Source organism: Numida meleagris, chromosome 4 (genome assembly GCF_002078875.1).
Source record: "Numida meleagris isolate 19003 breed g44 Domestic line chromosome 4, NumMel1.0, whole genome shotgun sequence".
Lineage (NCBI taxonomy): Eukaryota > Metazoa > Chordata > Aves > Galliformes > Numididae > Numida > Numida meleagris.
Genome location: NC_034412.1, coordinates 18,416,551 through 18,442,521, shown reverse-complemented (window position 1 = coordinate 18,442,521; position 25,971 = coordinate 18,416,551). Strand labels below are relative to the sequence as shown.

Genomic DNA, 25,971 nt, shown 5'->3' with positions numbered 1-25,971 from the left:
GGTGCCCCACTCTTAAAAGGAGGCAAGTGGCCAGCTGCTTCTTTTACATTGTGTGTAAAATTGCACAGGCTGCCAGCTGCCCTTGCAGCAGCTGGTTGTCATGGAGCATCGCTTGCTCTAAGCAAACTTAGAAAGAACAAGCACTGAGGTTTATGTCTGCCCCATTTCCTTATTCCATTGCTGAGGGAAGTCTGACCAGCGCTGCTGCAGTCAGGCATCCATCCCTTGTGGTGATCTGCTGTGGTGCAGGGGAGCGTGTAGAATACAGCCTCCAACATAGTGTTAATCTTCAACCTTGGAAAAATTTTCCGGTGTGGAGTAGCAGTGGAGCTAGCATTTAAAGTTCCCAAATGTCAAGCCCTGTTGATGAATGGTGCCTGACTTTTCACCTGCTCATTTCTTCTCCATTCCATAGTATTTACCTCATTACATTCTGCACACTTTCTCTTGCTGTTGCTTGAAATTAGGTCCTCATATAACCTGCCCAAAATCAAATACAGAAAGACCTTAAGTAGAAGCAGGCACTGCGGGATCGGAAACAGAGGGGTTGCAAGAAATGAAATAGACTCTGAAGCCAGCTTCCTGCATTGCCTGCACATGCTCATGGCCATGCAGTACTGGCTGCCGTTGAGCTGCACGAAGTACAGCAACTTACTGTATGTCTTGAAGTTGGACTTGTTGCTCTAATTGTTCCATCAAGCTATCTTGAGGGCTTACCTATCTGTGACTCTGATGGTGTTGCAGGTTATAAACCCCATCATGTTACAGCTTTCTACTGCTTGCAACACTGGCTAAAATAAATATTTTGACAACAACTAGTCTGTGTCTTATTTTAAAAATGTATTTGTAGCTTAACATTGGAAGAGTAGGCAAGTAAAATGCTCATTCGGAGATGCTACTCTAAAAGCTGTATCAGTCTTACTGCTTCTGTACAGCGCATTGGGAAACTGGCTACCATCTTCATGTGTGAGTGCTTTATTTCAAACTGACAAACTTTATTTCCTCAATTCAAATGTTATGAGAGGATAAACTTCAGTCTAATGTTGGAGTTAGAGCTGGGACAAGGTGCCTCCAGACTCTAGTAATAGGCTGTCTCTAGATTGCTAATTTAAACAGGAGCAATAAATGAGCATTATCAAACACTCTATGCAGCTGTTTGATATTATCAGTTCAATTCTTACAAACAGATTAGCATGTTAGGATGCAATGCTGTACTGCCATTTTGGTATTATTTGCAGCAGAAAACAGCTATACCTGACGGACTCGAAACGTGATACTCGGCAGACTCTTTGCGAACACCTAGGAGATCTTGTGTTCTGGGTATTACTGCTAATTTGTGCTGAATTCTCCTTTGCATTTTGGAAGACGCTGTTGAAAAAATACTTTTAAACAAACCTTGATGCTTTTAAAAAATGTGTTTCAATGAAATAGAATGTTTTTCTCAGTGCTTTCTGCGATCAATTACCAGCTCTACTTATTGCTTGAGAGCAATGAATGCTAAGCCCTTTGAATTTAATACAAATTATATTTGTGTGGTTGCTGGTGGAGTTGTTAGTAGCATTGAGCAGTCTAAATTAGGTTTTTTTTTTGGTGGGGGGAGGTGTTTTTGTTGTTGTTTGTTTGTTTTTAAATGGTACATAGAATGTCCTGGTAATAATTTTAAGACTGATATTTGGTGAAGTTGAGAGAATTCTGGTCTCCAAAAAGGTTCAAGGGAAGCTCTTCTTTTTGTAGCAGTTGTGTCAAAGAATTTGGAGTTATCTTTGGAATGAAAATTTGTGGATTTGATATTTTTCCCTCAGAGGTTGTATATCGTCATAGTTAAACAGGAGTGTACAAATTAATAATTAGCTTATGAGCGAGCGCCTCAGAAATCCTCTGAACAAAGTTGCTGAATGGCAGTATGTTCTTGGCTGTACTCTGCTCTAACAGAATGAGGATAACTCCTTCACTGGTGTAAGTCACATGCATATTCCTTTAGTTTTCTTACTGAAATGAAGGGCAGACTTTTATCTTCCCAGATTCAGCTCTACAGCGTTCTGCACATGGAATCCAGTGTGTCATGCTGTAATGAGCAGAGCTCAAGAAATATTCAGTGAATTATTACTTTCGTGGCACCATGCACAAAATACAAAGGGAGTTTGTTGGTTCTAATTTATTAAATTCCCACAATACAGTTCTTACCTGCGTTCCAAAGAATGATGGGCATAGCTCTGTGTGCATTCTGCACAAATCTGCTCTACCCTTAAGGATTTCTGGCATCTCCTTTGTGGTCAGGAGCACACTGAACACTCAGGAAAAAAAAAGTTAAAATTTACTACAGGAAGTTAAACATTTGAAATGCTGAGCTACTTTCCAGAACAGATTTGAACAGTGTGTGCTGAAGACAGTGCACCTTCACCACTTGGGGAAACTTTCTTTTTGCCTGTTCAAATTTTCACTAAATGTTGGAAGATTAATGAATTAACAGTTTGTGTGTCTTCAAGGGCAAGTAATTACAACATTGTCATGCATACACTAGTTACTACTTCTTATTTTGCAATTTCTTTGTGCTCAGTACAACATAAAATCGTGTGTTCTTCATTGTCTTTGCAGTTTAGAAAATGGTGATCCTATTTCTCTTTGCAGATGTGGAGGTACTGTTGGTGCAATTCTGACATGTCCACTGGAAGTTGTGAAAACACGGTTGCAGTCCTCCTCTGTGACTCTATACATCTCTGAAGTTCATCTCAACACTGTGAATGGTGCTGGTGTCAATCGAATAACTAGAGTTTCTCCTGGACCTCTCCATTGTTTGAAGTGAGTGTACATGTTACAGGTTTTTTATTTGGTTTTGGGGCCAGAGGGGGAGGCATGCTGGACAAATGGATAAATCTGTTTAAAAGATAAAGACTTGTGTCTGTCATGTTACTGTTAGACCTCCTATATTTTGCCACTTAACTGTAAGTTTCACATTCTAGTTTTCCAAATGTCTTTCATGCTCAAGTCTGTACCTTGGATTATCCAGAACGTGCATACCGTGTGGAATTCACAACCTCAAACTACATCCCCAACACTCACTGGGAGCACTCTTAAAACTTAAAATTAGAACAGTTCAGTTGTAAGGGACCTAAAAAGGTCATCCAGTCCCAATTGTCTGACCACTTCAAGACAAAACAAAAATTGTAGTATGTTATTGAGGGCACTTGAACACTGACAGGCGTGGAACATCAACCGCTGCTCTAGGAGGCCTGTTCCAGTGTTTGGCCGTCCTCACATTGAAGAAGTTTCTCCTCCATCCAGTCTGATCCTCCCCTCGTACAACTCTTAATTGTTCCTGTGCATGCCCAGCAGCAGAGCCTGGTGCCTCTGTCTGCTTCCCCTGCTCAGGGAGCTGCAGAGAGCAGTGAGGTCACCCTCACACCTCCTTGCCTCCAGACTGGACGACCCCAGACTCTTCTCATAGGATACACCTTCCAGCCCTGTTACCAGCTTTGTTGCCCTCCTCTGGATGTTTTCAAGTATCTTAACCTCCTTTTCATATCGTAGAGCCCAGATCTGTACGCAGTGTTCAAGGTGAAGCCTCACCAATGCTAATAGTGAGAGAATTGCTTGTTTTGACTGATAAGCTATGCTGTATTTAATGCACCCCAAAATGCAGTTTGCCCTTTTGGCTGTCAGGGCTTATGTAGAGCCTGCTGTCAACCGTCACCCCCAGATCCCTTTCTGTTGAGCTGCACTCCAGCTGCTTGTTTCCCAGTCTTTACCTGTTTCTGGCATTGCTCCTCCCAGGTGCAGTAGCCTGCATTTTCCTTTTTTTAATTTCATACTATTGATTGCCCAACTCTCCAGTCTATGTTGATCCCTTACAGAGGAGTCCAGTTAGGTGCTGGACTGTTTATTAATACAAGATTTTTTAACCTGGTTTGTGTCCAGATTATGAATGTTGATGAAAACAGAGACACAAAGCCATTTTGGTGTTTTCTGATGGGCATGTGCTTAGTGACACTTCTTAGAGCTAATAAGTATGGTCAAAGTTTGCTGTGGCCTGGGATGTTTTGATTGCACGGCACCTCTTTGAACAGGAAGAAGAACTCACTGAGAGCAGACTTGAAGAGAATGACTTGGGGGTCCTGATGGATGAAAAGCTGGATATGAGCCAGCAGTATGTGCTTGCAGCCCAGAAGGCCAACAGTATCCTGGGCTGCATCAGAGGGTTGACCAGCAGAATGAGGGAGGTGATTGTCCTCCTCTGTCCTGCCCTCATGAGACCCCACCTGGATTACTGTGTCCAGGCCTGGGGCCCCCAGTGCAAGGAACACGTAGAGCTGTTGGAGTGGGTCCAGAGGATAACCACAGAGATTATTAGAGGGCTGGAGCACCTCCCCTATGAAGACAGGCTAAGGGAGCTGTTTTTTTTCCTCTTAGAGAAGAGAAGGCACCAGGAAGACCTCATTGCAGCCTTCCTGTACTTCAGGGGACCGTACAGACAGGAGGGAGATAAACTTTTTACATGGTTTGATAGTGATAGGACAAGGGGGGATGGTTTTGAACTAAAAGAAGGGAGATTTAGGAAGAAATTCTTCACTTGGTAAGTGATGAGGCACTGTAACAGGTTGCCCCAAGAAGTTGTGGATGCCCCACCCCTGGCAGTGTTCAAGGCCCAGTTGGATAGGCTCCTGGACAGCCTGATCTGGTAGTTGGCAACCCCGTCCATGGCAGGGTGCTTGAAACTAAATGATCTTTAAGGTCCCTTCCAATCCAAGTCATTCTGTGATTCTATGACTGCTTTTCTTCCCCTTCTCATGAGTGCTTATGATGTGAAGTAGCCAGCAGAAGAGGTCTCTGGCCACAGTTATACTGCTGGTGCTTCTCACAGGTAGAATTCACTTTGAGGGACTCAGCTAGCCAGTTATGGGAAGGTAGCTTCAGTATATGGGTATAATAAGAGGAGAGTTTTCTTCCAGGAAGGGTCTGCTATTGCTCCTCGCACTAGAAAGTCTTAGTTAAGATTCAGACCAGCTACTGCTATCTAGTTATTTGGTGAAGTAGTTTGTAGGCAGCCTTTTCTGGCAGTTTCTGGGCAGGATTCAGGGTTTATCTGGTTAGAGGGTGGTGCTTAAATACAGCTTGTACCCAAATAGCTGCTTGCATAGAAGATTTTTTCTAATGTTTTCAGACTCATAGGGTCAGGGTTTGCTTGTCTTTTCTCATTCCAAATTAAGTGCAGTGCTCCAAGACTCATGAGTGAGCTTACAGTACTCTGTCTAAAAACAGGATGAATCGTGCAAATTAAGTCAGAATTTCAGTTTAACAGACTATTGTGGAATCAGTTCTGCACCTAGAGAGTCAGCAGTGGTGATTTCAGAGACATCTGTGCAAGGAAAATAAACTCAGACGAGCTAGTGCAGGTGACTGCATTCTCTGGCAACATAGGTGAATTCCCTTATACCTAAATATCTGTTGGGTATATTATATTGCTGATGCCTTTCGTGTCTAACTTCGCTGAATTTAAACCAGAGGTCTTGATAATAGAAATCTGATCAGCCTCGCGTTGCCCACTTCCCCACGTGGTATTTGCAGGTTAACTGGGGCCGAATGGAACATTGCTGCTGCTCTCCCAGTCTTAGATTTGCCATTTTCTGCTTTGAGTAAGCAGTACAGACTCTGAGATCTGATCTTTAATTCAAAAAGTTTGTCATATTTTCAGAGTAGACTCTAACTCCTCCAGCTTATGTCTGTGAGTATCAGTAACTATCACCATTCTAGTCCTACCTGCTTGCTGTTGAGGGAAATTCTGCTGTGACTTCTCTTCTGTTATTCATTGCTCTGACAAGTCTTGGGACGCTGTAGATCCAGAAGAAAGGGAGTTATAAGTTTCTCGAAAGCACTGAGGTTTCTGCTGCTTTATACACATTCGTATATGTGCATGCATACATATAATATGTGCAACACTTTATACTGTAGTGGTAGGTGATGTTAATGTATTAGTGCTTTGGGGACACGGACCACATGTTAATTGGGTTCAGTTTTGCTGTAATCTGATATTGTGTCTGAGCTGAGCTCTATGCTAAGAATTTTTGGTAGTTCCCTCTGTGTAAGTATTGGAATGCTTTCAGGATGACAGATATGCTCAAGTAATGAGGATTTCCAAAGCACTTTCGAATGTGTTCAGTATGCTAATTATTGCTGTGAAGCAACCCTACTCACTTATGACCTCAGAAACTATTATGAATGTGAAGCTAAATTATTGCTGGAAACATTATATGCCAACATTCCTAACAGTCATGATGACTTCTTTATACTGATGCAACAGTTCAGAACCACTATTTTATTTTGATTACTGAGAATAAACTTCTTAAATTTCTGGTTTGATTTGACAGCAGAACTGTTGAGAAATACACAATTTCAGCTTCTGGAAATCAGATAGTTCTGGAATCTCTTTCCATGCTACATATAGCTTTCATCTGTCAGATAAGTTTCGCTAAAATTTAATATTTATGGATATCCTCTGTGTACCAAGAAATGTTGCTGTGGTCTTCAGCTTGGTCTCCTTTTAGAAACCACAGTTAGGTGGGATGGGTATTCCAAATGTTTGTGTTAGCGATTCCTCCCTTGAGATTTCTTGACTGACTACTTGTATTCCCAGTTTCTCTGCAAGTCCCACAAAGATAGGAGGTGTATGGGAACTGCTGAATCATGGCCTGAACCACTGATTGAGCACCTGGAGGAAAGACCCAGTCAGTCCTGGAAGCACAGGTGAAGGCAATTCACCTGTGTGACCAGAAGCCAGGCTCCACCCCTCTTAGGACTCATTTAAGGGCTGACTGCCACTGAGGAAGGATCTGTTTCTGGAGATCCCTCCTTGGTGGAGCTTTTCCCTGTGATCCCAGAATCATAGAATCACAGAATCATAGAATGGCCGTATCAGAATCTTCTGATATGGGTGAGCGATCTACTTCCCTTCCTTTGTAGCACCTTGCTGTCATGCCAGTCGTTCTACCTCTTTAGTAATGCCTTTTCCATTGTGTTGATTTTTCCGATTGCTTCGGGAGGTCGCACAGAATTCTGCTGCCCAAGCAATCTTTCCAGAATTGTATTTATAGTGAATCTTGTTCCCATAAGATTAGGACAGTGCTGTGACTTTTTGCTTACAAGAGGAGATGGAAATTGTCTTCAGGAGTGATTTAAGAAGACCCACAAACTCCATGGCTGGCAGCATTGCTTGGGTGGGAGCACACAGGTAGTGGTTCAGAACTGTTAAGCTGTTGCTGTTGGATGGAGGATTGAACGCCTCCTAGCCTCAAGGAAGACCCACTTCTCATATTGGATATTTCCATTTGCTTTTATTATTGGGGACATCAGAATCAAAATAATCACTATCTTGTAGAAAGAGTGACACAAAGAATGCATTTCTGCTTGAAAACTTTCTGGAGTGTGTTATATCTTAAGTGATTACTAATGATTTTTTACCCAGTCAGTAGAATAAAGACATTTGAGTACCTCAGTCACAGAAGGAGCTGTATTGTGGTGCAGCAAGAGATACAGGTGCCTATAGCTTTGTGAACTTGCACACTGGTGTGGGAAGAGTCCCTGCAGGGGAATATGAAGGACTGGGGGGATAAGGGAGTGCATTCTGCTAGAAGTCACGTGTATTGTAGCTTGAATCTTGCAGTACAAAGATCTTGCATTTCAAAATCATGAGAATGGCACAGACCATGTTCTCTAATGTGTTAAGTCATGCATGGGAACAGAGAAGGCAGTGCTTCTTAACTGAAAGGCTGCTTTCCTAGAAGTTTGGACAGGTGACTTACTGTACTGAATCTTGTAGAATCAAAGCAGAGTAGCACATGCAAAACCATACTGATGTTTCTGTCTTTATTGGAAGAGTAGGTGGGAGCTTGTAAAATATATGCTTGGCTGGGTGTGATTTGAGCTGCAGAGCGGATACTCTCAGAGGGCTTATAGCTGTTCCTGTAACTGAATCTTTATAACTTTCTTCCTCCCTGCTCTTCCCTTCTTACCCCCCAAAAGTTCTCAAAAATATGAGAGCTAAAGAGTATGAAATGAATTCAGAACAGAATCTTTCAAATGCCTTCTGGAAGAGCCTACATAAATGTAACCACTTCAGTGCTCAGTATTTTCTCACTAATAAAAGGACACTTAAGTGTCTTAATGAGTAGCATCGTAGATAGTATCTGATCTTTGACAGAGAGCCTGTGTTGACATTGTAAGGCTTGACTTCTGCCTTTAGTTCCTGGATTTTTATGGTACGTAAAGCAATAATGGAATTTTATTTTATGCTGGTTCCAGGAAATGATGTAACTTTTGTGGTCAATGCTGCATTGTCAAAGCTATACACAAAGATCAAAGTTTAAAATTATGCCATGTTGACTGTGGTCAGTGCATTCAGTAATTTTGATATGAATATTAAAATATTGTTACTTTTGTTTTCTAGGATGATCTTGCAAAAGGAAGGTCCTCGTTCTCTGTTTAGAGGGCTGGGTCCTAATTTGGTAGGCGTTGCTCCTTCCAGGTAAATACAGATGCTCAACAAGTGAAATAATTTCTGTGGAATTTTGGTTGCTGCATATTTTTCAAGAGATTGAGGGCTTATTTCAAGTGAGTTATTGCAGTCTGAATACTTACCAGTAAATACTTTTTGTTCCTAGGATAGATCGTGTCTGAAAATACTGAACAACTCATGTTTTGCTGCTCCAGACCCACATTTCTGCACCAGCTTTCTCAGCATTTCCTAATACCTTGCTCTCCGTGCTATTCCTTACTCTGACTTTCTTCCAGTTAAGAAGGAATATGTTTAAGGAGTTGCATTTGTAAACAGAAGTCTGTACCTTATGCACAGATAGATTTAGCCTTCAGTTAATCCATTATTCAGAAAGTAGATGTGTGACTGTAAGCTCAAAACACTGGCTCTTTTCCCTGCATAAATTCTGGTGAAGCACAGAGTAACGGCCTTTTTGCAGTAGGAAGCCCATTCTGAAATGTGAATAAAGGTAAGAATGAGTAGGGTGAAACACTTAACAGCTGTCACAGATTAAGTATATCCAGCAGTGGTCTGAACTCAAGGGCAGAAGGGCAGTTTCAGAGAACAAAGCAGGTCAGAACATAAATCTGGTTTAAGTGGCAGTGGTATCTAAGTGGCCCATTTTCATTCCTTCCTATTCTGTTTTTAAGATAAAAGTATTTTTGCATCTGGTATATGTAGTCACAGTGATTTTATTCTTCTGTTGACTTAGTGCCCTGCTTCTGGTTTTTTTTGTTTTTATCTGAACAGAAGATATTATTCCCGTCTCCTGCACACCAATTTGGAGAGTATCTTAACTATTAATGACCTTGCATGCTTTGTCTCGTTAAACTGGGTTTTCTATTCAGCGTTGCTTTGTCTTCTATTTGAATCTAACAGATGAGGTGGTGTTTCCTAGATTCTCTCTATGAATAAGAGAAAAGCATAATTCAGCAGTTCAAATACTTTAATTTTAGCTGATTTTTTTGAACTGTTTTGAATACTTGAGGTACTTTCTGGTCACTAACTTAGCATTGGTGTTTGAAGAAGCTGAAGCGATTCTAGTAGCATTGTGTTCTTGACACCTATGGGAAATCAATATGTAATATTGCATCATTCTGAATGTAATTTCTTCAGAAATGAAAGGAGAATTCAGAGTCATGTTCTCTTAATCTGCTGTTATTAGGCAATTAGCATTTGAAGACTTTGCCAAGTACAATATTATGTTTATCTCTAAACTAGGAACCACCAACAAAAAATATAGGTAGCAGGTGAGGGAAAACAAAAGAGATAAGGCTAGAATAATTAATTTCCCAACTTTTAATCTAGATAGTTTCTAAGCTGAAGAGTGGACTTTGATAGTCCAGTCTGTATCTGAATGTTCAGCATTGTGGCTTTCTCTGGTTCCAACAAATGTCTTTACTAGGAAGTTTTTTCATCTCCTGTCCTTTTATTCTCCCTGCTGTGTTCCGTGTTATCTGTAACAAAGCAATGAATAATTGTAGCTTATTTCTTTAGTACCTGCAGCTTCGTTCTTTCTACACTACTTAAAGCGTGGGGACGCACACCATATGTGGACTGCCAGTCTTGTGCTCACAGTTCTTGCTTTATCCTTATGCAGAAGAAAGTAATTTTTTACATCTAATTTGTCAAACCATAAAGGCCCATTGATCTTTGCATCATTATTTAGGGAAAGTAATTTAGAACTTAGCGCTTGCTGGATATTTTTCTCCCTTAATCAGCTTTTGTTTTTCTTTTGGCTGGAGACTTAAAAGATACATTATAACAGTCACTCTTATGTAGCATTGAATTCCATTTTTAAGTGACTATTCTCACTGAAAAATAACCTCAATTGCAAAAAAATTTTTAGGGAATTTCTTTTCAGTAGATTCCCTTTGCATCTACTTAGCTTGCTTTCTTCAGTGTTCGAGCTAAAACGTCTTCTTGGTGTAATGCCTTATAAACAAGCACATCCCTCTTCCCCTCCAGCAGACTCAGTTTTCATCCACTACTTCATTTCAATTAAGCACTGGCTAAGTGGATTTAACAGCAGCTCTTTGTTTAAATAAGCTGTAGAGAAGCATGTTTTATGACATATCCAATATACTTAACTGGGTCCAGATTCCATTTTAGAAATTGTGTCCATTAGGCAAACACTTCATCATTCCTTATAATAAAGAAAACCATGTTTGCACGGCTAATGAGGTTAATGTTCTGTTTGTGAGAACTTGTATTTCTTTTTCCTTTTGTAAAGATGTGTCTAAGTAGTTAAAAAAAAAAACTGAGTTACAAATTCATTTATGAATGAAAACAAGTATTCTTATGTTCCTGGATTGACGTGCTTTTTTGTCAAGCTTTGTTTTGATACCAGCTTACAAACTTGAATGTAGTACAAGTTTACAAGTATTTTCTGTGTAATATATTGAGGAAAAAAGCTAAGTGTCTGTTCTAAATATGGGACTAGAGAAAGAAAATGCAGATGCCATCTTCACAGCTACTGAAGCATTTTAAATATAAATATTTATAACTTGAAATTATTGAATCTGCTATGTTTGATTTTTAAAATAACCAAACAAAAAGCTCTATGTATTTGCTGACAGTTAGGCCATTAGAACAAAGTTGGTCTGTTACAAAAATACTGAGCAACATAACTTCAGGCCTCAGTTCAACATTATTTCTGTATTTACAATTATGTATCCTTCCCCTCAGTGTTCTCATTTTGTCATCCCTAAAATGTACTCATTGCTTTGAGGGAATTATTCCTTGAGCAGTTTTTTCCTTACTGTTTGTAAGGGCGTCATCATATAAAACAACATAACTCACATCTTGTTCTAATTTTAGAGCGATATATTTTGCTGCTTACTCAAACTGCAAGGAAAAGCTGAACAATATTTTCAATCCAGATTCTACCCAGGTTCACATGATTTCAGCTGGTGTGGCAGGTAAGGATCTGTAACTTTATAGCTTCTTCATTCTGCAGTCCTAGTGACAAATGAGGGGTGGTTGTAAATGTGTGGGGGAAAAAAAGCAGCAGAAAATGCTTGGTGGCTGAATGACTTCTTTCAGTAGTGGTTACCTGTTTTGGCCTCTTGTTATACAAGGCACTTGGAGAAATATGTGCATGAAACTTTGCACTTCATGCTAATGAAAATCTTTAAACTGTGTGAATAATCTTTCAGAGGAAAACTTGTATGCCTGCTTCCTCAGTTGTAAGTTTGTGACATGAAAAATGAATGCTTTAAACACGTTAGCTATCTGCTCTGCAAACTATAAACAGCATTGTGTGCATTGAACTTAGGCTAAATAATTCTTAATCTATTTTTTATGCTAATGTCTTCTGTTATAGCTTTGTATGTCTGACCTGTTTTTGTCTTTCTGAAATATGCCTACAGATTTGTAATAACTGTGTGTAACGGTTGTACATCTTCCCCCCCCAACCGCCCTTTGCTCAAACACTGGTCTATGTGAAGTTTACTCAACCACTAAAGTGGCATGGAAGAGCAGATTTCCATCATATTCATTTATTTTCTCTGAAAATGAATGCCTTTAATCTACAGTGTAACTTCAGTATATTTTAGCAATTGACACTACTTTTTACTTGTATGTTTTGTGTTTTGGGATTGTTAACAAGGAATTAAAGGTTCTGATAACGGACTTAACCTGAAAAAAATCAAAAAAGCTCACAGTTCGCCTGTTGTTGTCTGTCTTTCCTACACATAAACAAATTTTTAGACATTTTTTCTGCATGGATCATAGATGCTTCACAGATGAATGCTACAATACTATTTTAGGCTTTTGAATTTACTAATTCATGTCAAATTTCACAATCAATCTGGAATGGGCTGCCAGGATTGCAGACAAAAAGATGATCAGGATAAGTTCTCTGTTTAATACTTGCTAATAATCTGTTACAAAGAAGTTGTTGTATACCATAGTAAATTTAAGTGGCATTAGCTTCTTAGTTGAATAATTCACTAATGCTTAGCTCCATCATATGAGAAGTGTGGTAGCAGTATTTAACCTTCTAACTTGCAGACACGAGGACAGCCATTTATCTTAAACGGGCAAAGTAGGGTTCTCAAGTGATGGAGTATTTCTTCCCACCTACTGGCATGTGTTTTGTTTGTAGGTGAGCAGCATGAGGTGGGAGGATTTTCATGAAAAGTTGATCCTAATCAGCTAATCGCTCCAGAAACCCTAATTATCTATTTTTTTCTTGTCTTCAGCTGTTAAGAGGATAAAAAAAGAAAAATTAAATTCTAAAGGGGGAAAACATGGGTACTGGGGGAGAGGGGAAAGGTACATCCTCCACTGAAGATCAATTGTAAAACTCATGCATTACTACAAACAAATGAGGAGTTCGTTTTCTTAATCTTTGGAGCTTATCGTCCTCTTTCCATAACAAAAAGAACTTTTGTGGTGTTATGGTGTTGTGACTTTCCAAGAACTTGCAGAGCTGTAGCTTTTCAAGGACTTGACTTGCTTCCCTTTCAGAGGATTGTGTTTTGCATTTGCATTTAAGTCTGCTGCTAAATGTAGGCTGAGGTAAATGTATTTTAGCCCAAATTGCTGTTTGCTTTTTTTTTTACAGTCACTTTACTATTGAACATTTACGTGGCTGTTATCTTTCTCACACTTATCTAGTTCTGCAGTTGTGTTCTTGAACTATGTAGCTGGTGAAACTCTTCTGTATGTTCCAGACATTCTCTGGAAGACCTGTACAAGAAGCTTCTTTGACAAAGAATTTTTTGACACTCAGTACTGCTGGTATTTTGATAAACATGTAAAGGACTAGAGTTATAAGCAGTGAGTTGACAGTGCTGTTTTGGGAACATGCTAACCTTGTTTTTATAATTCTAATATATTTCAGACAGTGCACTTAAACCACCTTTTAAGTTTTACCAGCAAGGTTTGTATTGCTGCGTGATGCAAATCATCTCAAGGAAATGGCAAAAGAACAGGGGCAAAATGAAATGAGGCCTCTTAACTGGTTGACTTAAATAGGTTAACGCAAGTTTGCTGTAATATGCTTGGGAACCTAAAATTGCTAAATTGGCAGGCTGGATAAACACAACAACTAGCAAAAATAATCAGTACTGATTTTTTTCTTTTGCAGCTGCCATTGGTTTCAGTAAGGAACTGAGTCCCTCAGTCAAATAAGGAGGGTTTTGTTGTTTAGATGTAACCTTCTTCTTATGTGAAGGCTTCTGAAACGTAATAAGCATGAGGTGGTGTTTGCACTTACAAAACTTTTCTTATAGGTTGAAAAATACAACCACGCAAACATGCAGTTTTAAAAAAAAATCTGTAAGTTATTCATAGCTTTATCTCATTAATATATTGTATGAAAGCACTGTAAGTAGTGAACTTCAGTAAACTTGAAATACTGTGTTTACTTGTATCGATGTTAATACATAAGTATCCCACACTAGACTAATATTATTGCAAAGCAGATTACTTTATACGCATGGCATTTGTCGAAACAAGAAACTGAGGTACAGTATTTTAGACCTTTTTGGTTTTAGACTTGATTCTTTGCAAGATTAAGCATAGGTTTTTGGTTTTACTTACACTTTAGTAAATTTTCTTTTTTTCTGAGGAGGATGAATTATGCTACATGTTAGTAACTGATGCCTTATGCAATTAGAAATGAATATTTTTCTTTTGCTGTGTGCTAGCTTCCAGCATATAATTCGCATCACCTTCATCTCTAAAATATCAGTGTATCCCCCATGAGGAATTAAATTACTTTTTGCTTACTGCCTGGCATATCACGTGGTTCTTGCTGCAAGCTCAGACAGTGAGTGGATCTGAAGCGTACTACAAGAATGAGTGTTTGCTGTGTGAAGGTAGTTTCTTTGAACATTCCAAAGTTAGGCTAAATTTTCTGATTCACTGTGAACTTTGCCTTCTCATTTCACTTAGTCAACATCTTTTATCCCAGCAGAGAACAAAAACTTAAGAACTGAATGAGAGGCTTGATTCCTGAATGGCTTTCTGATTTGCTTTTTAATGATCTGTAGCATCGTTCAGGCAATGTTGTTGCAAATCTGCTGCAAAACTACTTTGCCTAATGTATTATTGCTGTTCTTTTTGTAACTCTACTGGCAAAGCAACCCAACCAACCCTAGTGTAGATTTTTGTTTTTAGTTTGGGACTACTTTCATACAAAAGATAACATGTAACATTTTAGTGTACACAGTTAATTAAATACCAAGTAAAATGTGTATTTAAGTCACTGATTATTGACACTAGAAACTTTGATTTCATAAGGCATCTACCTTGCTTTTTTAGTCCTGAGACAGGTTTACTTTTCTTTTGAATGGTATTTGGGAGGGAGTGGGAAAGGAGGAGGGTTCACTTACAAATCTCATACGTAGGTAAGTATTTGGAGATGTAAAATTGAACTGCTGCAAATGAGCAGAAATTTCAGTACTCAGTGCATTTTACGCAACTATTTTATTATCTGTGGCCTGTTCTGATTATTTTTCTTTCTTTTTTTTCCTAACTTTTACCTGAAAAAGTTAGATCTCAAAATAATTCACAAACCCTTCCAATGGGATTCGATTTGTGCACATGTGTCTGATGAGGTCACTGCTTGTTGTTATGATACAGAAAAGCCTGTGTCTATTTTAGGCATTTACTGTACATTTCTCCCGTGAAAAGAGTGAGATCGTGTCATCTCATGCTCCCCATCCGCAGGTCACTTCCTGCAGAAATATGGACTAACTTAAACCTCGTGAGTACTGAACTGAGCGTCTCTTGCAGCCTCTAGTGTAAGAACCACACATTGGGTTTGTAATATCTATTAAATAAACAAAATAAGGGGAATTCACTTTCATTATCTTGAATTCACATTGTGTGCACTGTGCAAGGACAACACTTCTCCTGAACTCTGTTAAGAGTTAATTTTTTCTGTGCAGTTCAGGGAAAGGTGGAAAATACCTTTCACTGATGGCTGCTACTTCTGCTTAGCTCTGTTGGCTAATTCAGTGTCCCTTACTGGGTTAAACAAGGCTTTTTATTTTTTGAGTGCCCCAGAGCTGCCTTTAAAATGCTGCAGCTGATATTTGTTGTCACATTATTTCAAAGACCTCTTTTTTCTTTTTCTTTTTTAATATGTCTACAATCTCCTTTCTGTCTCTTTCTGTTTTCTCTTTTGGTTTGCTTTTATTTTACTATTTTGGATTTCTAATTCAGCATTCCATATTCACATGCGTCTGTATCAATTACATTGGCTTATAGATTTAAAAAAATATATAACTTCTGAAATATGATGCATAAATAGGAATACCTGGGATCTTACCTGTCATTAGCTGGTATAGCTCTAAAGGTTGATTGAGATAATGTTTTCAATCCGAAACTTGGATAGGATTTCATAGAACAAACTAAAACATGGAAGTACAAGAGTTTCTGGTATTGCCAGAATGATCTGCACTGGTAATGAATCTGGAATCTTAATCTCTTGAGGATATAACACGTTGATAAACTTAAAATGCTTTACAATACTTCAGTCTTAAGCATTCAGGGGAAAAAAAAGGGAAAAAATGATAGATTTCCTTAGTAGTTGCTGGAAACCCTTCACCTTCATTTTTTAAGCAGTGCTTATGATACAGGCTTTCTGTATTTGTAAAGAAAAGCTTATCTTATCAAAGATCCCAAAATTCTGGATATTTATGTTTTGGAGCCTCTTCCTTGAGGTCAGCATCACTCAACTCTTTAATTTATTCTTCTTCTACTGACTGTATTTACTACATTACTTCTAAGAATTGAGTTTTGTGGTTGTTTCATCTTGAAACCTGAATTGCTGAAGGCTCTTTGATTTGAAAGCTTTGGTACAAGCTCTCCTGCTGCTTGGGCTTATGGCAGCCCTGGGGATAAAATGGCTTTTGCTAAATGTCCAAGCCTACAGTTAACAGTGCTATTTTTAAGTAAGGTATAGAGCAACCTGAGGAGAGCATGTTTGGACAGAGTAGGCTGTGTCCCGTGCCAACTGCTATTCACTGGCAATTTCCAGTATACTCCTTCCCAGCCTGCCTTGAAGAATCAGGCTACTGCTCTGGGCAAATGCTATCAGGTTTTGCCTCTAATCTCATCGTTAGAGACCAGTTATTTGGGCTGAATAGGAAAGAGAAAATGCTGAGCCAATAGTATTGCAAAATACAGTCTAACATTAACAAAATTCCAGAGTGTATACCTGAGATAAATAGGAATGCAAAAATATTTTGATCTTGTTCAACTAATTAAACATCTCAAATTAAGAACTAGAAGGGATTTTAGAATGGCTCTTGTCTTTAAGAGAAGCCTTTTCCTGGAGAACATGTGTTGGTAGGGGAAATCAGTTATTTTCCCCACCTTATTTCAACGTGCCTGTTTCAGTCATGTTTGTTTCTAGTATCCTTTGGGAACTGTACCTGTGGAAAAATTCTGATTTAAGATAGGAAAAGGAAAATACAAAATGTTCATTTAGTTCAGTTCGGGGTCAAGTGCTGCTGGAATCAGTGGAATTCCTATGCTGTAATGTGGCACGCAGGTCAGAAAGGCTCAAACTGGTTGAACTGCAGAACGTTTTTTTGCAGATGTGTTATGTTTTTAAATCATCCAGTTCCTTGTTAGATAGGTCCCTGGTGGTTTTAAGTTTTCACTTAAAATTTTAATTACTTGAAATGTATGAAATGCAGGTAGAAAACGCTTCTGGCTTGTTAGGATTTCATCCTATGAAGGGTTATGTATTATCTTGACATAGAAAAAATAAGTAGTGTATCAAAAAAGCATTAGCCAAAAACCTTTACGATCTATGCAGTGAGTTCATAGGAAGTTATTTAGTTTTAATTTAGTAAACTTAAAAATATATTTAATCACTGAAATTACTAAGGTGTTCTTGCTATTTTGGCACAGAAATATAACTCAATTTTAGTAGCTTCTAAAACTCATAGTTTGTCCTTAAAGCTGTAACTGAAAATCCTAATCGACCTATTTCAGAGTTCTGGGGGCAGGAGTAGAACAAACCTTAAAAACAGTTAAGATCCCCTGGCATTTCTCAGAGTATTGCAGTCATTTGTGTGCAATGTAAATGTAGATGGTGATTAAACGGAAGTAACTGGTATGCAAGCAGTTCTACTAAATAAATATATTTTTATGTAAGCTGTTAATGATCTCCATAAACAAACCTATTGATACCCTGTTACTTGTATAAGCATTTTGTACCAGGTATGCACTGAACAAGATAACTCTTTGTTGCTTTCCCACAACCCCAGTCCATTCCCTTGCAGGAGGGCAGCATGTCTTTGTAGTGATATACAAGTGATGTGTGCCACTTAGTAAGCAGCTGTCTAAATTTATCATCTCTTGCCTGGCCATGTTCCAGTCCTTCCCTTTTCCTTCTCTCTTCTGCAGACATGTCACCTCATTAATGGTGCACGTGTGGTATTACAGCTCTAGATGGTTTGTTGTGTTTTTTTTTTTTCAGAGCTGCCTTTCACTTTGCTCTTTTTCTCTCCACGGTTGTGCAGAAGTAAGAGTGATTCTTACTTCTTTTTTTTTTCTTTTCTCTCTCTTTTTTTAATTTGTCTTTTTTCTTTTCCTTTTCTTTTTCCTTAGTGGACTGAAAATCAAAGCTTTAACCCGTAGCCCTGATGCAAGCCCAAATAGTTGCTGTCTGTCTGGATAGTTAGAAGTCATACTATTTAACAATTTAAACACTCATACGCTTGTAAAATCATTCCTGGGCAACCAACAATCTGCTTTGAAAACTAAATAAAACATTAGCTCTTAAATTTAACTTCTCTTTATAGTTCACTATTAAAAAGTCTCTTAACTTACAGTAATACATGCCTTTTAACTGCACTGAAAGTAGTATTTACTCAGTCTGCATGCTTTTAAACTCGGATTGTATTTCAGATAGCAAGTTAAATTGACACAATGCTTTATACTATATCAAATTGCTTTAGCTGTATCTGCAGTGTGTTCTTACTGAAATGTTTTCCAAGTTAATTGGCTAATATTAGACTAGCTTTGATGTTCTATGGTGTCAAAAAAGGGTTGGTATAATTACGTAGGCATAGAAATGTACACAATTGGGCTTATTTTATATGGGGAATCTCTTGCTAAGAGTAAACTTAAAGTTCGTAATGTAAAACTAAAAGAAAAAAAGCTAATTGTTTTTTGGCTTTATGGATTCATAAAATGTCAGTAAAAGGCTACAATGGGTACTTCCTAAGAATCAGTATAGTCCGAGTTTTTGCATCCTACCTTACCATGTGCGTTTCAAACTTAGCTGCAGTTGCTTTTATGATACTATCGTGTCTAACTCTTTCATTTTTAAATATTAGGTTTTACTGCGATCACAATGACCAATCCCATTTGGCTAGTAAAGACACGATTACAACTTGATGCAAGGTAAGAATCTTACAAGAATCTACAAATTAAAACTGGAAATATTTCTGTTGTGATAATACTGTGCTTAAATGTTGGGGATCTTTTCTGCTTCTCAGAATGGGTTGACTCTTTCAATATCCAAACTTTTGAATTGGAAAGTTGGTGTACAAGAGTCATGTGGCTTTGGATATTATTGGAGCTGAAGATGTAGACCCATCTGCTCTTCTTGCCAGTTGTTCTTCAGCTGTTTTCCCATCCCATCAGCAAATCAGAGGCAGCAGCATTGTCTGCTGTAGAGTATCTGCCACCTAGCTCAGTGAAGTTCAGATTCACAGTTGTATATACTTGCGCCCGCTCTTAAAGTTAGGCTTGGTACTTTGCTGCTGACTGGTACTGGAGTTTCAGACCATCAGGGTTTAAATTCTGCCATCTAGTGATGCCTCATTTTACTTTCATACGTCTGCCTTGCTTGGATAGTATCCAGATGACTCATAGTAGTATCTTACAAGGTTATTTGCTGTTTTATTCTGTGCAGCTTGTCAGGAGACCTCTGCTGGCAGAAGTTGTATGCTGCAGGTGCACGTGCTCCCTGTTGCACTAAAGCATATTTTATGTATTGCCGTAAGGACTTTTCATAGTTGTGTACAATACTTTAAATCTTTCCGTATGTGCAACTCAATTCAGCAAGTCAGCTAAAATGAGAGTTAGATTTATTTACCCAAATACTCATTGATACTGTCTAGTATAACTTGGCTTGGGTTTATGTTTTTTGTTTTGACATGAAAATAAGAAGCAAGAGTCTAAGGATGAAGATTTTGTTGTCCTTTGAGTCTAGTGTGCATATTGCAAAGGCTAGTGAGCGTACACTTTGACATCAGCTGCGGCTTAGTTGAAACAAATAAAGGCTGCCTATGTTTTACTGGTTGGTTAGACCCTCTTTAGATATCTCAGTTGTTTGCTGATAGCTGTGGTGCTGTGAGGGCTGCTGTTTGAATCATAGCTGCTTTCCATATTTTTTCATGTTCGAGTGCCTCAAAGCCATATATTCCTAAAGGCTTTACTGCAAAACCTGCACTTGTAGAACAGGATGTAATAGCCATGCTGTAGAATCTGTTTATTTGAAGCATACTTTAAGGGAAAATCCTGTTGTTATGCAAAAGAAAATCATCATATTTTTCACAAGTCCCTAACTTGTACAGTTCATTTGGGAGCCTGTTTTTTCAGGCAATTCCGTCCTTTGTTCTGTAAGACTGTTGCTCAATTCATCTGTATGACATTTTTCCTTAATCATACCATATGAAGTTTGGCTTGGATTCAGTGTAATGTTTTATTTGTGTTCACTTCCAAATTGAGTGTCTTCATTTAAATATCAAAATTGGAATCTCTCAACATTGGTGTGAGACATTTCCTAAGTGCTCTTGTCACTCAAAATGGCTTAATTATTTTCTAATCTCAAGTTGCACTGGTTTGATGTCTATTTTGTTCTTCTTAGGAACCGTGGAGAAAAACGAATGAGTGCTTTTGAATGTGTCCGAAAAGTTTATCGATCAGATGGTATTAAAGGCTTTTACAGAGGAATGTCTGCATCCTATGCAGGCATATCTGAGACTGTTATTCATTTTGTTATTTATGAGAGTATTAAGAGAAAACTACTGGAATACAAGACTGCTTCTTCCATGGACAATGAGGATGAATCGGCAAAAGAAGCTTCGGACTTTGTTGGAATGATGATGGCTGCTGCCACTTCTAAAACTTGTGCAACATCAATAGCATATCCCCATGGTAAGAGGGACTTGTGTAGTTGAGAGCCTGACTCAGTGTGATCAAACTGAGTCTTTCAAGTGATTTGTAGCCAGCTTTGACTTGCTCAAGAACGATTTCTGTCTAATGCTATTCACAGCATGTTCAGTGAGTCAGCATAAGTGCAACACTTTTAAATGGAATTCTACAATGGTTGGTTTTTGTCAATGTTTATTTTTCCCAGGGATTTGTCAGGGTATGGCCTGAAGTACCTAGGGAGATGGTACTTTTTCACTTGGAATCTATGTATGTACCCAGAAATTTCATGTAACTCAGGGACTGTGGAGGTTTACCATCAGTAAGTAGATAAGCACTAATGCACTGCTCTCTTACTCTCCCTCCTCAGAAAGACAGGGAGAAAATATAATGGAATAAGCCCACAGGTTGAGGTAAGGCCAAATAAACCCAATACAGAGAGAAGAACTTTATGGCTTGTAAGAAAATAGGCAGCCTAGTGTGGTTTTTGGTTGCACTTGATTTTCCAGCAAGGCAGTTATGTATACATCAAGTTGGTTGATGTATTGAGTACTTTGTGACAATTTCCAAGCAGAAAAATGCAAACAGTCCTCTTCTGAATTTTAACAAGCAAACTCCTCTTGTTTAGCTATATATTCAACAATGCATAAGAATTTAGTTTATTTGTCTCTTACGTATAGCTGGTTTACTTCTGTTTGTCTTCCTCAATTTTTTTAAGAGCATCTCTGATACTGAGAACCTGAAGTGGGGGAACGGTTGACTTTTAATGTGAAATCTCTAGTTGGTTGCTGGGAAAGATGATACCACAAACATAACCACATCTGGTTTCCTTTATACAGAAGTTGTACGGACAAGGCTAAGAGAAGAGGGAACAAAATACAGATCTTTCTTCCAGACATTGTCTTTGCTTGTGCGAGAAGAAGGGTATGGATCCCTCTACCGAGGTTTAACCACGCATCTGGTCAGACAGATTCCAAACACAGCTATCATGATGTCAACCTATGAAGTTGTAGTCTACTTGCTCGATGGATAGCAGCGTGACAAGGCTTTCTAGAGGAAGGCAGAAGACTGAAAGACTGGAGTGGACTACTGAATGTCAATGCCAAATGCGGTGGGCAGAAGGAAAGTTGTATCAGGAACATGCAGATATGGACAAAATAGAAGGTTGATTGTGGGCAACTATGATGGTTTTGCTGCCTTATTGTATGGTCTCTTAGCAATGTTACAAGTGGAAGCCGCCCCTTAGGGAATGCCTTTATGCATCTCTTTATTCAAAATTACTATTTTGTTTCCATCTGTTAATCTATAGGCAAGGCTATTCAGTCATCTTCAGAGACTTAACAGGTGAGGGAGAGGACGTGGAACTTGTTCGGGCAGCCTTATTCCCACCTTCTAATGATTGCTTTCAACCACATCCTTTTTGTTCTGTTTTACTGCACAGTAACCTGTTGGAAGAACAAGGAGGATAATACCTTCCATACTTTTCCATATATGAAATTCCCATTCAGTTGCTCTGAATATTCATACAGAGACTGAGGTAGTCAGTGTATAAAGTTTTCCATGTTGCTACTTCAAGATAGGATGTGGCACAGGGACTCAAAATTGCATAACTTTTCACTAAAAATGGTGATACTTGTGTGGTATTCTTTTAAAATTTGAGTGGTGTTCTAGATTAATGAGAGAGAATCTGATTACTGAACTCTTCAGGTTATCAATTTCTTGATAGTGATATATGTAGACTTTTAGTTCTTCTGCATCATTGTTTTTTCTCTCTGAAGATTCCCCCCCCCTTTTTTTAAAAAAAAAAAAAAAAAGGGGAGACCTATGAAACAATCTCCTGTATCATCAGCTTTCCTTGCCAGTCTGTCAAGTTGCTCACACAGCCGTGGGAGATCTTGCTGAATGCTACCTTACAGCCTTTCAAAAAATCTTTAACTAGCCCAGCCTACCGTTTGTGAAGACAGAATTAATTCAGAGTTCCATGGCACTGAAGAACAGGCTGTTTTTATCCTAAAACTTTCAGCAAAGCTTGACCTAGCTTACTGGTGTATGTATTTGAGTACAGGGGAAGAACACATATCACTATGGTTAGAAGGACTAGAAAGCACAAGAATTTGGAGCTGTGATAAGACTCTTCAGTGCAGGCAGCCTCTGTACAGAATGATGGAGAAAATAGTAAATTATTTTTTTGTAAGCATTCCCCCTGATAATTGCTGTATCATTTCTTCCAATATGAGCCTGCATTCAGAACAGCAGTTGACAGTATGACCTTGTCCTCCAGTTTGGAACATTCAGGCGTTGTGTTTTGTTGTTCTATAAGCCAGTTGCAAAAATGTTTTGCATTCAGCAGCAAGGCTTAGATTGTAAGTTATGACAGAATGAACTGTGTTTTCCAAAATCATACAATTGGGGTGTCAAAACCAAACGTTTAATGTTATAGGAACTTGTATAGGTTTCCAGACAAATGTTTAATCTGCACCTTGAGTATTTTTCTGTCGACATCCATGATCCTTATGAGAAATATGACCATTATAAAACTGGGGGCAATAGCTTTCTACATATAATTGCTGCTATGCTGGTATGACAGAACTGTGCTATCGACTCTTCCAGTGTGGTACTTCAGTGTACTTAAACTGTGCATTGTGTGCAATGGCTTTCTAATGAATGATTCCTTATGCACTTTGTGGCCTTCTGGCTTGTGACTTTTCTTTCTCTTACTGGTTATCAGTAGTCAAACTGTGTTCAGTACATGCAGTTTGGTTTTAAAGCATGTGGTTTGATTTCCATATAACTGCAGAATAATGCATTTTCTGCTGTAGATCTGTAGGATCTCTGTTGCAGTAGTTCTGTAGGCTGTATGTAAAAGCTTGAAGCTTACGGAACATTTGGTCTGGGTTTTTCTTGTTCACTTTATTTTGACCATGTCATCTTCTCCCCACTGTCAAAATATTTGAGTACTTCATGTAAATGCACTAATTTCTTTTTCCTCTAAGAGTCTCCGATAGCACACACAGTGACCTTGCAGTGGAATCTTGTCTGTATTGTCTTCTTTGTCCTTGGATAATGTTGTCTTACCTTTTAAAGGCAAATACTGTGGTCTGTGATGTACTCACAAAGGTGAACTTGATTGTTTTAGAGAAGTGAGAGGAGTGCTGAAATGTATTTTCAAAAATTGGCCTCTCTAGGGTAAATCCAGAGTGTTATTTTGTGGCTCTGAGTTTCAAAGTTTTACTGTGATACCATTATCCAGACAACTAAGTGCAGGACTAGCTACTTACTGTAATTTCTGGTCTGTAAAAAGTGGATTACCCTTCAGCTATCTGAGTTATTTGATCAGAATCGAACTTTAAATTGGCTTTCAGCTTCAGTGTATGTGAATATAGTTAACATTTGCATTAGTCTGGGCTTTGTGCAGGTTACTCTCCTGTGGTTTTTCCCTTGGTTACATGTACATCTCTTTCAGCAGTTCACTGGGTACCCTGTGTGCCTTCTGGGTGAGATCAGTCCACTTGGAGTTGCTTTTAAAGTAAAAGTTTAAGCAAAGAGTGCTAAAAGAACAATTAAATATGGGAGATGACACCAAAAAATAGACAATCAGCTTATTGCTCCACCTTGTTAATGGGGGTAAAAGTGATGTTTTAGCCTTCAGGGGTGATCTTTTATTTTGACTTGTTTCTTGGATTTTTGTTCAACTACCAATACATATGAAGTTACCTCTGAAATATTTCCCAAAGATCTTTAAATTATTTATATTGTTTTCTTGATGTTTTTTTACTAAAAAAGAAGAGCAAAGGGAATAAGAACATGCTACATTAGTAATATCCTTAACTACAGAACTGAAAATAGTGCATTTAAACTTTCTTGAAACTTAAATGGTCATCTTAGTTTATACTTGAATGTAGTGTATTTATTTCACCTTTTTCCCTGCCAAGGGGTTTTGGAGGTCAGGAACAAGTCTCAGTAATTAGTTTCTTTCCATATATTTCCTTTGTCTTGATAGGCCCCTAAATGTTACTGCAAGCTATTAATTTTGACGTGGCAACCAGTTAAGATTTGGGACACTGAGACTGCACTTTACAGAACCTGCCAAAAGGTGGCACTGGAGCATGCATTGAACAGAGGCAAAAATGGGCTTCTCTGCCAAGCTGTGTGGGACAGCGTGCTGCTTGTCATTGGTTTCTCCAGCATATTGGGGGGTAACATGACAAGGGTGGCTTGAGATTGGAAAAATTTGACTTCAGTGAGTACAGTCACATCTCACAGCCTCTCTATTCCCCTTTCTGTCCCTTTAGTGCTGTGATAACAGGTGAGTTGTGATGTGTTGCAGCAGGCTGAGCCCAGCACTTAAACTGACTGGTAGATCTGCTAGCATATGTTGTTTTAAGTAGGTTTACACTAGAATTTTATGGAGTTGTTTGGTTATTTTAAGTGAACCATCAGCCTATTCACTTGTATGTTGGTACTGCACCTATCTAGTTCCCTGTTTACATAACACACTCCATATATTTTCTTTCTAATTGAGATGTTTGTTAATGACAGTTTCTGTTATGTTTTTGTTCCTATAATTGCATTTGTAACATTCCTCAGACTGTAGTGTTTTAAAAGAATTCTTCCAGATCCAAAAGTTTGGAAAGCCTTTATAAATATTGCTTCCTGTTTAAACTGTTCAAATTCAGAAAACAAGCTGAATGCTGAAGTGTGCCTCGGTAAATGTACTCTTTTTTTTCAAGTTTGTCTGTAAAGATTTAGTTGTTTAAGTTTTCAGTTCTTCTATTTAAGAGAGTCTGCCTACCCTGCATATGTGAACATAATTATGCCCCGAGAGTCATAGCTAAACACTCACAAAGAATAGTTTGAGAACACTTTCATACTCATGTGAGGTTTGCTATTATTCTTGCGTACATTCTTGGGTAAACTGTGTGCATTTACTCTGTATTTATATTGTTAACTCTTTTGTTTGGATTGCTTTAAACTTCAAAGCAAATTAAAACAACGTGCTTCTATTCAAATGTTGCCTTCTGTGATAAACTGTACTCTGATGTTTCTAATTTTTTATTATTGATATATACCAGTGCCTGGACAATTGTGATTAAAAAAAGAGCAATTCATTAGGAGATCACTGTGAATCATTTTATCTTTTGCCTTTTTATATTGTCTGGGAATCATGCATTTGTGTTGTAACATATTTGTCTTTTGTTAGAAGTAATGTTTGAGGTAAGTTAGTTGAATGTGTTCTTACAGTTAAATTCTAATACTGTTTTTATTGTCTGTCAACTGAGATTCAGTAATGAGCAATCAGAAAACTTGTGTCCATT

General features: G+C 38.4%; 1 protein-coding gene across 2 annotated transcripts in view; it reads left to right on the top strand.

Moving 5' to 3' along the window:
• The window catches only part of SLC25A36 (solute carrier family 25 member 36), a 31,857-nt gene extending 6,087 nt beyond the window's left edge, over nt 1-25,770 (top strand). The window contains exons 2-8 of one of the 2 annotated variants that reach the window (XM_021397193.1): nt 2,629-2,799; nt 8,438-8,515; nt 11,345-11,445; nt 17,973-18,017; nt 18,835-18,901; nt 20,373-20,662; nt 21,496-25,770. In XM_021397193.1, coding sequence (XP_021252868.1) covers nt 2,629-2,799; nt 8,438-8,515; nt 11,345-11,445; nt 17,973-18,017; nt 18,835-18,901; nt 20,373-20,662; nt 21,496-21,689 — 946 coding nt within the window. In that variant the 3' untranslated portion in view covers nt 21,690-25,770. The remainder of the gene's footprint in view (nt 1-2,628; nt 2,800-8,437; nt 8,516-11,344; nt 11,446-17,972; nt 18,018-18,834; nt 18,902-20,372; nt 20,663-21,495) is intronic. The other variant, XM_021397194.1, reaches the window with a different exon arrangement.